This window comes from Pinus tabuliformis, chromosome J (genome assembly GCF_031772625.1).
Source record: "Pinus tabuliformis cultivar Carrire ecotype Pingquan chromosome J, CPIR1, whole genome shotgun sequence".
Classification (NCBI taxonomy): Eukaryota; Viridiplantae; Streptophyta; class Pinopsida; order Pinales; family Pinaceae; genus Pinus; species Pinus tabuliformis.
The window spans coordinates 1015312098-1015324861 of record NC_142295.1 but is presented as its reverse complement, the minus strand read 5'-3'; the positions used below and the strand labels follow the sequence as shown (position 1 = coordinate 1015324861).

The 12764-nt window shown below is 38.2% G+C and overlaps 1 protein-coding gene across 4 annotated transcripts in view; it reads right to left on the bottom strand.

The window, feature by feature from the left end:
- LOC149230308 (polyadenylate-binding protein-interacting protein 12-like) overlaps positions 1-12764 on the bottom strand; it is a 107403-nt gene that overhangs the window by 43770 nt on the left and 50869 nt on the right. Inside the window, exons 2-8 of one of the 4 annotated variants that reach the window (XM_089378936.1) lie at positions 5910-6020; positions 5559-5603; positions 5369-5447; positions 5148-5260; positions 4933-4992; positions 4735-4782; positions 4552-4620 (exon numbers count right to left, since the gene is read on the bottom strand). In XM_089378936.1, the coding sequence (XP_089235062.1) occupies positions 4552-4620; positions 4735-4782; positions 4933-4992; positions 5148-5260; positions 5369-5447; positions 5559-5603; positions 5910-6020 (525 nt within the window). The remainder of the gene's footprint in view (positions 1-4551; positions 4621-4734; positions 4783-4932; positions 4993-5147; positions 5261-5368; positions 5448-5558; positions 5604-5909; positions 6021-12764) is intronic. The other 3 variants (XM_089378937.1, XM_089378938.1, XM_089378939.1) reach the window with 3 other exon arrangements.

Here is a 12764-nt window from a genome sequence, read left to right as displayed (position 1 = left end):
CTCTGCCGTCTGCGTCAACTATCCCGGTTGTTCCGACTATTCCTAGTAGTTCTGTATTTTGCGTGACAGGCAGCTTTTATACTTTGCGCTGGCCCTTCTGGCTCTACGTTAGGACTACGTGGGCCCAGACTGGCCCAGCGTTAGCTCTCCCGGCTTTTACGTTGCCTCTCTACAAGCTCTCTCTGTCAGTATTCTCTGGAACGTCCTTCTCCCGGATTCTCACTACCCCTCTGCTGCAGAATGATCACTTAGTTCGAATTTCTCAGCTTCCTAGCCCCAGAAATCAAACTCTAGATCAATTCTCTTTCTCTCTCTCTGTGCGTTTCCAAATGAACCCCGAGCCTCCATTTTATAATTTTCCTGTTGAGTCTTCAACAAACGAAATTAACTCTCTAATCAACAGCTAAGATTAAAACATGACTTGATCCGCCTTCTAGATCATTCTCACCCATATTTTGATTAATACCCATTAATATTTTAATTTTCCTAAGTTTAGACTTAGGAACCCCATTAAAAATATTAATTATTTTAATAAAATACAATCCGGGTGGAATTTTACCAAACAGTTTTTGGATTCTTTAGAACTCATGTGCCTTAGCCTCTCCACCAATTTTCAAGGCTAGAGCACTTTCGATGCTACCAAAAACTAACACTCCCTCTTAGCGAGGAAATGACACTGCCACTACCACTGCTGCATCTGTACTACAACTCCCTCTCAAACACTACATCTGCTATGCTGCTAGCACTGCCACTGCTAACACTGCATCCGTACTGCAACTCAGTTGCTGAGAGAAGCAACTGAAAAACATCCAAAATTAGTTGAACTTAACTGTGTTTAGCATAATACAATGAATGTTGGAATCTGACTGTTGCTGATTCTGACCCTCTGAATCTTCTGTGCTGTTGCTGACTCTTGCACTGCTACCAACCTTGCTCTGCGTTGATCAGTCTCTGGTCCCCAGCTACTGCATCTGTCCTCCAAACAATCCACTGCATCATCTGACACTAAGTCCATCTTGCTACTGCTGAATCTTGGGCTCCCGTAGCAAGGAATTGATCCAAGAGGTGGACTCCTCAAGGATCCTGCCCACATGTAGTCCTCCCAACTACAGCTCAATATCACCCCATCTCCCTCCTGGAGATGTGTGGGCACTCATGGCAAACTCATCCTCGTCAATCTTTGCTAAAGCAGCCTTAAGATCATGTTTCTCATCCTTATCCTTTTTCTTCAAAGGACACTGGGATGCATAGTGGCCCATCTCGCCACAACTGAAACATTTCACCTTCGAAATGTCCTTCTTTCGCTTTGGCTTCTGTTGTCCCTTCGATGCTAGAGTTGTGTTCTCCTCCTCCTCCTTCGTCTTTGTGCCACTCCCACTGTTGCCACTGAGGTTGACCTTCACTAGGTCCCTCCTTAACTCCTCCTGTTGAAGAGTCGCCCACATCTCCTCCCATGAAGGTAGTTTTTCTCTGCCCAATATGCTTTGGATGAAAACTTTCCATTCATCCGAGACTCCATTCAGGGCTATCCTCACCATCGCGGTTGGTTGAGGAGTGGACCCCACTGTGGCAAGTTGGTCTCTGGTGTCCTGAAGATGTTGAAGCTAAAGGTTCACCCCTTTTCCTTCCTGCATCAAAGTCCGCTGCAACTTCTGCTCTAAATACACCTTTCGAAAGAGCCTTCATACAAAGAAGACAATGCTTCCCACATCTCTCGATTGTATCCTTGCCCTGCAAGTGTGAGACCACATGATCTCGAACTCTATCGAGAATGAGCCTCTTTACCTTCCCCTACTCGGCTTTGTACTTCTTTTGATCGTTATCAGCAGGAACAACTACAAAACTTTTGACGTAGGCCTCGAGATCATATTCCTCCATAACAACTAAGATTCTGGTCTTTCATTTGATATAGTTGGAAGCACCTTCCAACCTGTCCTGATCTCTGAGCCCATGCGATGCCATCTCACCCAATTGTCGAACTAACTCCTCTAGTCACTTCTTAGCACTGCATATTTGCTCAGCAAGTGAGAAATTTGAACTTTCTGGCGGAAATTTCTCTAAGGAGAAAATTCCCCTTCTACGTGTCTTCGTTCTTTTCCATAAGATTTTTGGCAGAAACTGCGCCCTTCAAGCACTGCGCTGAGGCTCTGCGTCACTCCCTCTGCCTCTGTAAACTCACGAACTGGAAATCATCCCTCTCTGTCATCTCACTGAGAGAGAGATTTCCTCGGATCTGCTTCCGGCAAGGGCTATGTAATCCCTTCAAGGGGATTCGAATTGCTTCTAAGTGCAGCTTTCAGCCTCACTGCTCAGCACTGAATCTGCTCTTTCTGTTTCAAAATCAATGCTTTGATACCATGTGAAAATTCCTAGACTCGAAGGAACCCCTACTGTAGTAAATCTGAATCTACTTCACCTACTTGATTTTTTTTAACATACATTATCAAGTTATTCTTCTGAATATTGAAGCAAATTACTTCTACAGCCTACACTAAGAGCAAAGAAAACAGAGCAAAGAACAAGATACATAAGACACACTTATTTTTTGACACAATATTCCTCGGAAAAACCCAATGCGGGAAAATAGGTGCAGCAGTTCTGAGGGTTTATTATTTTGCGGGAAAAATATCTAAATACATATCTAGGATGCTTAGCTAGCAATCCTTTACAGATAAAATACTGGCGGAAAATCTGAGTGAGTTTTACCTCACTTCACCTGGCAAAATTCTAGCTGATCTGACACAAGACTGGTTAACCCCGATTATTTCGGCGTTGGCCCTGCGTCAGCCTTTCAGGCTCTGTGTCAACCCTGCGTCAGCTTCTCTTCCCTCTGCATCAACTATCCCAGTTGTTTCGGCAGTTCCATCTGTTCCCGACAGTTCTGGATTCTGTGACAAGCATCTTTTCTGCTCTGCGTTGGCCCTTTTGGCTCTGCGTCAGGACTGCGTGGGCCCAGACTGGCCCAGCATCAACTCTCCCGGCTTTCGCGCTACCTCTCTGCAAGCTCTCTTTGCCTCTTTGTCAGTATTCTCCAGAACATCCTTCTCCCGGATTCTCACTGCCCTTCTGCTGCAAAATGATCACTTAGTTCGAATTTCTCATCTTCCTAGCCCCAGAAATCAAACTCTAGATCAATTCTCTCTATCTCTCTCTGTTTCCAAATCAACCCCAAGCCTCCATTTCATATTTTTCCTGTTGAGTCTTCAACAGCCGAGATTGTCTCTAATCAACGGCTAAGATTAAAACATGACTTGATCCGCCTTCTAGATCATTCTCACACATATTTTGATTAATACCCATTAATGTTTTAATTTTCCTAAGTTTAGACTTAGGAACCCCATTAAAAATATTCATTATTTTAATAAAATACAATCCGGGTGGAATTTCACCAAATAATTTCTGGGTTCTTTAGAACTCATGTGCCTTAGCCTCTCCACCAATTTTCAAGGTTAGAGCACTTCCAATGCTACCAAAAACTAACAAGGTTGCCTAGTGGGGCTTCGCACTAGGCCTGCTAGATTTTGGGGTAACAGGGATGTCATCAATGACCTGGGGACGTCCAAGCCATTCCCAATCCATCCATGGCCGAATTCAGGGACTTTTAAAGTACAGTTCAGTCATCCCTAGAAAAAATGAGGGACGGTTGACCATCCCTCATCAATGGTGAGCAAGCAGCAATAGTGAAGAAAGAAGGGCACTTTGGTTTTATAAGTCTCTACCTTCCTTTTTTTGGTTTGTAGGAGTTAGAGTGCATTTAGGTAGGGTGCATTAGCACTGAGTGATGGAATGGGTTAATGTTGGTTACCTTCTTCCATGATAGGCACATTAATTCCTAATAGCATATTTAATGCAGGTAGTACCTTTCCTTAGGGACGTACTTAACTAAAGCATTTACTCCAAATCAAGTGCAAAGCATTCCTCTAGGCTAGAGGGTGTGCTTTATTGGTGGACAGTGGAGTGTATTTATGAACTTGAGTGGGGTGTTCCATAGACATGTATGGCCCACTTTGTACCTCTCTTCCTTAGTCTATAAAAGGGATGAGGAGGGGCTTATTAGTAAGCATTCTAAGAAGTTCTACAATGTGTTGCAGTGAGAGCAAGTGTAAGCAATCTGTGTAATAGCTGCTGTAGTATTATTTTCTGAATAACAGTGACCTGATCTGATTTATGTTGGAATCTGCATAACTGTTTGTAATTTCCAAATTGCAAACGTATGTATTTAGCTTCCTTATATCTGCTGTTTTGAATTAACACACAGATTGCAGTGTTTGCATTCCTTGACTCAATTTATAGAGGCTTTAGTAAATGCAGATCTAGGCTTTGACAGGCATAAATTATGTTCCAAATTTTAGGACCAGCCAGTTTCATTCTTTGAGTGCAGATCTGAACTATGATGTAAAATTTAACACTTACTACTGCATTATTAAACATCTAAACTGACCGCACAATCTAACAAACTGTTCCAACCTCAACAAATGAAAACAAAGAAACAATGTCTTATATCATGGGATTAAATTTATCCTTGCTGGTCGATAGGGATTGATTACTTACAAGAACGAATTCAACAAATGCAATCCGAGTTGAATGCTGATAATCTCCTAGTAGCCGCAATCGAGAAACCTTGATATAGGATATAAAGAATTATGTCATGTCAGTGAGAATTTCTTACAAAAATACCTTTAATTATATAAACACAATTCTTAATTATTCATAAAGATGAAGTAAATGCCCCACCTCTCCACAAAGTGACTGAAAGAATAATTTGACATCTGCTTGAGTTACCTGCAAAACAGTCATAATAATATCACTGCTCAGACTGGTATTTTATTGAGATTTACACAAACATGGAAAGGGACACGTGCTGAATAAGCACTGTCAAACTACTAAAGAAAGTTGACCAACTATAATCTTTCTAGCAAATCTTATCATCACCTTCTTGTCTATATTTGTGCAATAGATTGTCCGGGCACACAATTCCCTTTCATCTTCTGACTGCAATGAAAATTTAGAATTACTTAACAGCCACTCATGCGTAACACCAAATTAATCATCATTCAAATTTACCTTACCAATTTGTGTGCATTAAGAGTGCCTGTCAATGTCAAGATACATTTCCTGTAAGCTACAACTACGAACACATTACTTACACTGGGGAGAAATGTAGGGTTAACCGGAAGAATTGCTGTTTTTGAGGGGAGGACCCTAACTGGATAAAACCCGAGCATAGTCCCAGAGAGGCTAAGAGCTGCTCTAGCACTTTCTGCACATTCACATGACCAAAACAGAATTTCACTCAGTAGGAAGAAAACATAATAATGCATGTTACTAGCTTGGTGATCAGGCTCCAGCTTAATAAACTGCGACTTACCCTCATCAGTGAATTCTACAAAAGCAAAGCGAAGAACTGAATTTGGATCCCCACAAACACGACAATCAACAACCTGCAACTAAACAAAAGAAAGTCAGTTTTTCAACCATTTATCCCAATCTACACATACAAGGAAATGAGATAATGACAAAAGAGAAAAAGATAAATGGAGCTGGATGGAGAAAATTACCTGTCCACAATTTATAAACAGAGCTGCAAGTTGCTCTTCAGTCACCTTCATTAGGGAATCAAAAGCAAACAAAAAAAAATTTAAGGAATGAAGAACAAAATGCCTTAACGGAAGCTGTCTTTGGTACAGCACTGCAACTTACTACTTTTAAGCGGTATATGTGAGGATTTACAACAGCATTTGCTAAACAAAATGTACTATTTACACTCCAAAAACAACATTGCACTTTCCTTTATTTTGCATTTTGAGATTTTTTATGATGTTCTTGTATAGCACTTGCTATACATGTTCACTCTGATGATTTCTTTAAATATTGAAGAAATTATTCAAATATAGAAACAATAAACTAACCATCTGATCTATATCTGAGACATAGACAGTTCTCCTGATGCTTTCTTCACGCTGTGCCCTGCTGATTCTGGAGTTTGTTCGCCGTCTCACCTGATTGTAGCCATTCCGTTTCTAAGGGGTGTACAGAACAATTTAAGTCAGTAAACAAGCGAAAAAATCATGTATTATTGCTAAACTTAGACAAAATGAACGACTTCCTTCCAACCTATATCCCATCATTGGCCAATTAGACATAGGTTAGTGATTGCAATTCTACTTGAGCTGATTTACTTTAGGCACTCTGTTCAGTGCTTTAAATACTAAATACTCAATCATAGAGTATACATAGTGAATAAATCCATCTGCAGAGAGCTGAAAAGTTTAGGCTGCACGGGACACTTGGGAGTTTCAAGTTCTGCTCTTGTACTCTTCATGTATATATACGTTTCTGTGTATACAAACAACAGAGACAATTTCCCTCATTTTGTATGGTGCGATACTCCATTTCAAAGCACTGCTGAACCGGGTTTCTTATTACTGTGATTTTTCTGTCTCTGCATCTGTCTATTCTGCATTTACACTTTTTTCCTTAACTGTGGAATAGATATTTGTCTGTGCTGTTAATGTTTAGTTTTTTAAAGTTGGTAGTAATGTTGGGCTAGGATTGACTGATTGTAAATGTCCCTAAATCAGCCAGCCCAGGGACTTCAAAGGTTCCTATATCACTATCCAGTAACTCTTGCATCAAGATCACACAACTTGATTCATTTTCTATAAGCAACAGAATGTGGAATTTCTTTTAAGCTGAGGTGATTAGATACAGTGACCTTCTTCAATTTTTTGACCTGTGTTTTTCTATTATGACTGCATGAGAAATATGATATAATAAAGGGATGAATCTTAACAACTACAATACAGATCATTTTCTCTTTCTCTGCAATCTTTTACCAAAACATTGGGTTTTGCTGTTTCAAACATCTTGGAAAACATTTCAGATATCTTTCATATTTTGTTATGTTAATATGTACTAAGGCACATCTTAGTGTTCCCTATAACCATTTGAATGCATTCTAATGGTCAAATTTGGAGGAAGAAATGTATCCTAATCACGCTAAAGGCCCATATATAGAGGAGGATGCAAGAAATTAAAGGTTCCCTATGAATAGACGCCTGAATGTATCTCTTAATTGTCAATAGGGTCTTGGTTTGATGGTTAAGTGGGGGTGCTCATATTCCATACACAAGGTTCAAATCAGCATAGACATCATTCGTCTTTTGTGGGCCATTTTGCCCACACAAGCAAGTTGTTTAGCAAGAGGATTCTTCAGAATGTTGTAAACCACATACACTGCAATGCAAAACTCCAAAATTGGGGAAGACCACACTTTTCACATCATGATAAGAGGAAGTTGTTCAAAAAAAGTGCAACATAATCTCACACACCTTTCATTTATTCAACCAAGGTTCAAGTTGTTGAAGTTGTAACTAGTGTCGGTCTTCATAATGTAATGTAAGACTTGTAACTGTGACAATTTCCTTGAAATGCAGCAACTAGAATTTATTTTTCTAACTGATTAATTATGCAGTTTATTTCTTACGGCAAATAACGAATAAATCACACTACAATTTCTTCACAATAAAATTGCACTGCGGAAAATAAACTGGAACTAAGAAAATAGAACACACACAAAATAAAAATGACACGAATGTTTTTGGACAAAAGTCCCCAGAAAAACCCAACTGGGAGAACAGGTGCAGCAGATGAGGGTTATTTATTATATGCAGCAGCAAAATCTGAGTACAATATCTGGATGCCCAAACTAACAATCCTCCAGCAAAATAATCTGGCCAAAATATTAGTGAGTCAATTTGTCTCAGACGACAACTATTCTCAACTCCGAAATTGGCTCTGTCTGGGCTACTTGAAACCCCTACGTCAACTCTGCGCATGCTCTATTCGCACTGCCTATGGCGCTGCTCTGATTCTGTCGTTCTGCCCAACTCAACCACTAGAGATTGTTAGAAAATCATAAAGCCAGAAAGATTTTCTTATTTTTGATAATTACTTGTGATGTTCTTGATTTCTTATTAGGTTTCTTTATATCTTCTTTTCTTTTAGTTCATCGAGCAATTACCAAAGCAATAGCACATAAATCAATGGACACTAGATATAGACACACAGCCAGGGCAAAACCCCTCTCTAGGAGAAAACCTAGTCAGTAATTCTTCCTTCAATAGTTTTCCTGAGATATTCCAAGACTCTAGACCTTGACACAAACTTTCCTCCACACCAAGTCAGCCTTCTTCTTCCTTTGCAGATGATCCTACTTGACCTGGAAGCAGCAGCAGCAGTAGCAACACTTTTTTGGACCCAACAACTTCGACCTTGCTTTGGAGACTTCGATCTTCACTTAGAAACTTCGATCTTGGCCCAATACAACTTCCTGAGGCAACAACATCCAACAATAGCAACTTCGACCTATATTCTGATCTAGCAGCAGCAACATGCAGCAACTGGCTACGACATCAACAGAAGAACTTCGATCTTCCAATCTAGGGCACGAGAGAGACACACACACACACCAAAACTTCGATTTTCCTTCCTTCCTTCTCCTAGACCAAACTCGCACTCCTTTTGCTTTCTTCCTTTACTTCACACTTTTTCCCAGTGTCAAAGAGAATTCGAATTGCTTCATTTATAGCCTTTAGGTGAGGTCGAATAGCCTTCCTTGAGGCCAACTTGATCATCTTAAGGCCGAATTGATGTGGAGGCAACATATTTCATTTTTTACTCAATACTAAACCTTTTTACATGATTCAAAAGCCCAAGAAAGGTCTCTTTAAAAGTACAATGACTTTATTAACTCAGAATAAATCCTAGAAGTCCTCAATGGGGACTTTGACCTAAAACATGATGACCCAAGCATGAAACCCATGCTTTAATAAGTCATAATAATAATAATTATTATTATTTTCTTTATTCTTTTGACAAGTACATTACATGATGACTCAAATACATTTAATGAAGACTGAACCTAGTTACATTTTCCAACACTCCCTCTTAACTAGGGAGGTATTCATCATATACAAGTATAAAGAAGATCTCAACTATATGAACCAAGAAGAATTTCAGGCACCACAATGCCATGGACTAGATTCCTGACCAAGGAATCTATCCAAGTGGGACTAAGATGTACTCAAGCTTTCAGCCTCTTTAGATATTGTTGTACTTGTTTCTCGTAGGCAGTTCTCAGCTGCAAAAACTATGCTGAGAAACCAACTCGACCAGTCTTTAGGTTCAAGTTGGCCCTTGAACCAGAGGGGACTCCCTCAATTGTTACGAGGCTTTGTTTAACGTTGTTCACTGTCACTAGACAGCAGCCTATGAAGCACAATGGCCATATTTATGATTTAATTTTGGGTGGTTGTTGATGATTGTCCAATCTCTGTTTATGAATGAATACCCCTCTTACAGAGTCCTTGGTCAAAGTGCCAACATCCATCCTGACAGAATAACATGATTTTTAAAGAATTTGACAAAAGAATATAAGGGAATTCGTGATAATTAAGCAGTCATACTGAATACTTAATCAACCAAGCAAATTTCAATGTGTGTAGAGGGTTTCTACAGCCAAACAAGACACATTCAAGAGATGACAAAAGGCAACAATTAACAGATGTAGAGGAATTAACCAAGACAGACAGTCCTATTAATTAATCTCTGTAAATGATTATAACTTTGCAGGGGATTTCAGAGAGATTGATACTCAATCTCTTCTTACCCAGATCGCCTATGTTACTTTAAACATGTGCAGAAATGAGTATGAAAGCACTATAAAAACATATAGGAAACACAATTTCTGTCAAAAACCAGAACTAGAATACTTTGATTAGGATTTCTATAATAAAAGTTTTTCAAAGTGACCAGGTCTTGGCATCAAAAGCCAACCCTTTTACGTTACAAATGAAACAATATATAGAATAAATATCTCCTAAACTGTTACAATATTTCTGGAATAAAATCATGAACAATAAATAAAAATCTCTAATTTATGTGCTGGCAACTTTGAGTTGTTTGCAAGTCTTCTGCCTTGAACTTTTGAGCTTCTCAAACTGTCTGCTTGAAAACTGCACTTTGATCCCATTTTGTTGATCTTCTACTGCTAGGTGTCTTTTCAATGTTGATATCTCTGCCTCTAAATCTGAATAGGAATGACTGTTGATCTTCCTCCTCCTTCAAATGTTAAAATCATGTCTATAATCCAGTTGACTGATCTGTTTTGCTAGGTGTCCTTTGAACCTCCAATGCTTGAATTTGACTAATGATTTTATGTCACTTTTTGACAATGCTTCACCATTGTTGTAAAATATTTTGGATGAAAGTATTTTTATAAAAAAAATTCAAATATTCTGTAAATGAATTTCATATTTCTCTATTTTCATGAATTTCCTAAATGAAATTCTCAAAATATCTCCTCAAATAATTGCATCCCGTAAATCCATCCATTGTTTGAAATCATGTCTTGATTGGAAATCTATGTCTTGTTTTTCCCTGAATTTATACATTTATGGATAATTACAATTCATAAACATATTTCATAAAACCATCAACTAATTTCCTTCCTAAGGTTTTGGAAACCATATGTTGTTTTGCCATGAATTAATATATTGATGAATAAATGAATTCATAAACATATTTATAAAAACCATTGATTGATTTCCTCCCCATGGATTTTAAAAACCATGTCTTGCTTGGCCATGGTTGGTAAAGTATTTTTTACTTTGTCTTTTTACTCCTGTAAAACTTTTGGATTATTATTTATCCAAATCTATGTCGCCTGCATATATCCTCTTTATACCATAGCAAAAAAAAAACGTCTTTATTCTCTGTAAAAAAAATGTTTTTACTGGCCTCCTTTTGCTTTCACCTGTAACCTCATTTACTTAAATGGATGACCTATAAAAATATCCTTTGACCTCAATCTCTTTTTACTAGGTCTTTCATCTGAAAATTTATTTCATAGACATATCAATCCAAGCTCCAACTCCAGAGAAATTCGATTAATCAAATGGAACCAATGACCTTCCCGCCATATATCATAAGATTTAAATTATCGTAAATAATGGATTTCGGGGAGGGAGGGGGTAGGTAGTAAGGGGTTTAGGAAGGGGGGGGGGGGGGTGAAGTGAACTAGAACTTGACAATTGTAAAAAGCAGTAAAGATGGAATTGCTTTTCGGAGGGGGTAAGTTAAAAATCGAAAAGGCTAGCGCCGCCACCCCCCCCCCCCCCCCGAAATCCATCAATAACCATTGATTTAAATTTGCACATATCTCGAGGCATGAAAGATTAGGGTGGTTTAATAGTTAAGTGCGGGGTGGGGGCATATATTTAATTTTGACTTTTTCGATTTGACTTGTGACTTGATGCTCGATGGATTTTGACTTGGTTTGACACTTCATAATAGTTTGATAACTTGGAGGATGGGCATGCACCCTTTTTTTGTCCTTTTAAAATTTATAATAATAATTTTATATTAAAAATTAATAAATTTATAAAAAATAATATTTCTATAAAATTAAACTCATTTATAATATAAAAAATATTATTAAAATTAAACCAAGAATTTATCTATGCATCCTTTAGTCATGAGAATATGTACCCTTTTGCTAGAAAACAAACTCGCAGATTTAAAAAAAAAATGTAGCTTTCTTTGGTGTAAGAAATAGCTACAACAGGTACCATGAGGCTTACTTGCTAACCATCAACCAAAAGATTCAAGTGCATGTCAAAGCTCAATGACCAACGCCACCTTTTCTACTTCGAGAACTAGACATCAACACAAAGTGTCGGCCAGATGTCCTCCCAAGCAATGCTTCACTCACAAAGCCTCAACACTCCTTGATCCAGCAGATCAAGGACAACAAATCTCTCCCAATCAAACTGATCAGTAACCAGCATGCTATCAAAACTTCGAGAGGTTTACCTGTACAAACACAACCCCAATTAATAATATATTTTCATATGTACATAATCAAATACAAACCTTCGAGGTCTTTTAGACAACGGATATTGCTTCTCAACACAGTAGGACTATCAACCAAATCTTTGATAGAAGATTCCTCAATCATACACTCTCCTTTCCTACTTCATATACAGCAATATATCCTTCAAAATGCATTCTCCAAACAAAACTATGTTATGCCCTCCCTCTCAACCCGGGAGCTTTCCTCTATCCAAGCTCCCTCTTAATCTCAGGGAGATCTCTTCTATCCGAGCTCCCTCTTAACCTAGGGAGACCAACTTCTTCTTTTCGACATCGGAGAATCTTTCATGGCTTCCATTCATCTCATTAGAGTTATCATTACCATCACCATTTACATCATGCTTAACACATCAACTTTACTTTACAAACAACTTCACCATTTTGAAGATTATATACCTGCACAACTTAGATAGCAAGTACAACCAAAACTATAGAAGCATGAAGTTAGCCATATCAAAAATTTATAATAACGAAAGCATTAGACTTTACTAACATAATCAGGAAGAGATACACTTTAATACTTCAACTTCTTGCCCAAGTTTTGTTACAAACCCTAAGTCACATCCACAGCTCATCAAGATATCAAACTCATTATATCTAGCGTTTCAATATTCTTTCAATGACATGACAAGTTCTTTCATATAGCAAACCCTAGAAACAAATTAGATCAATTAATCTAACAACTTTCAGAACTCATATGTTAGATTCCTCACTAGGATTTCATACATATCCTAGATTTTATACATGAGCTTCAACAATCAAAACTGATCACAGCAAAACAACTAGCTTCTACTAGGGTTTGATGTACACCATAGATTTCATATTTGCAC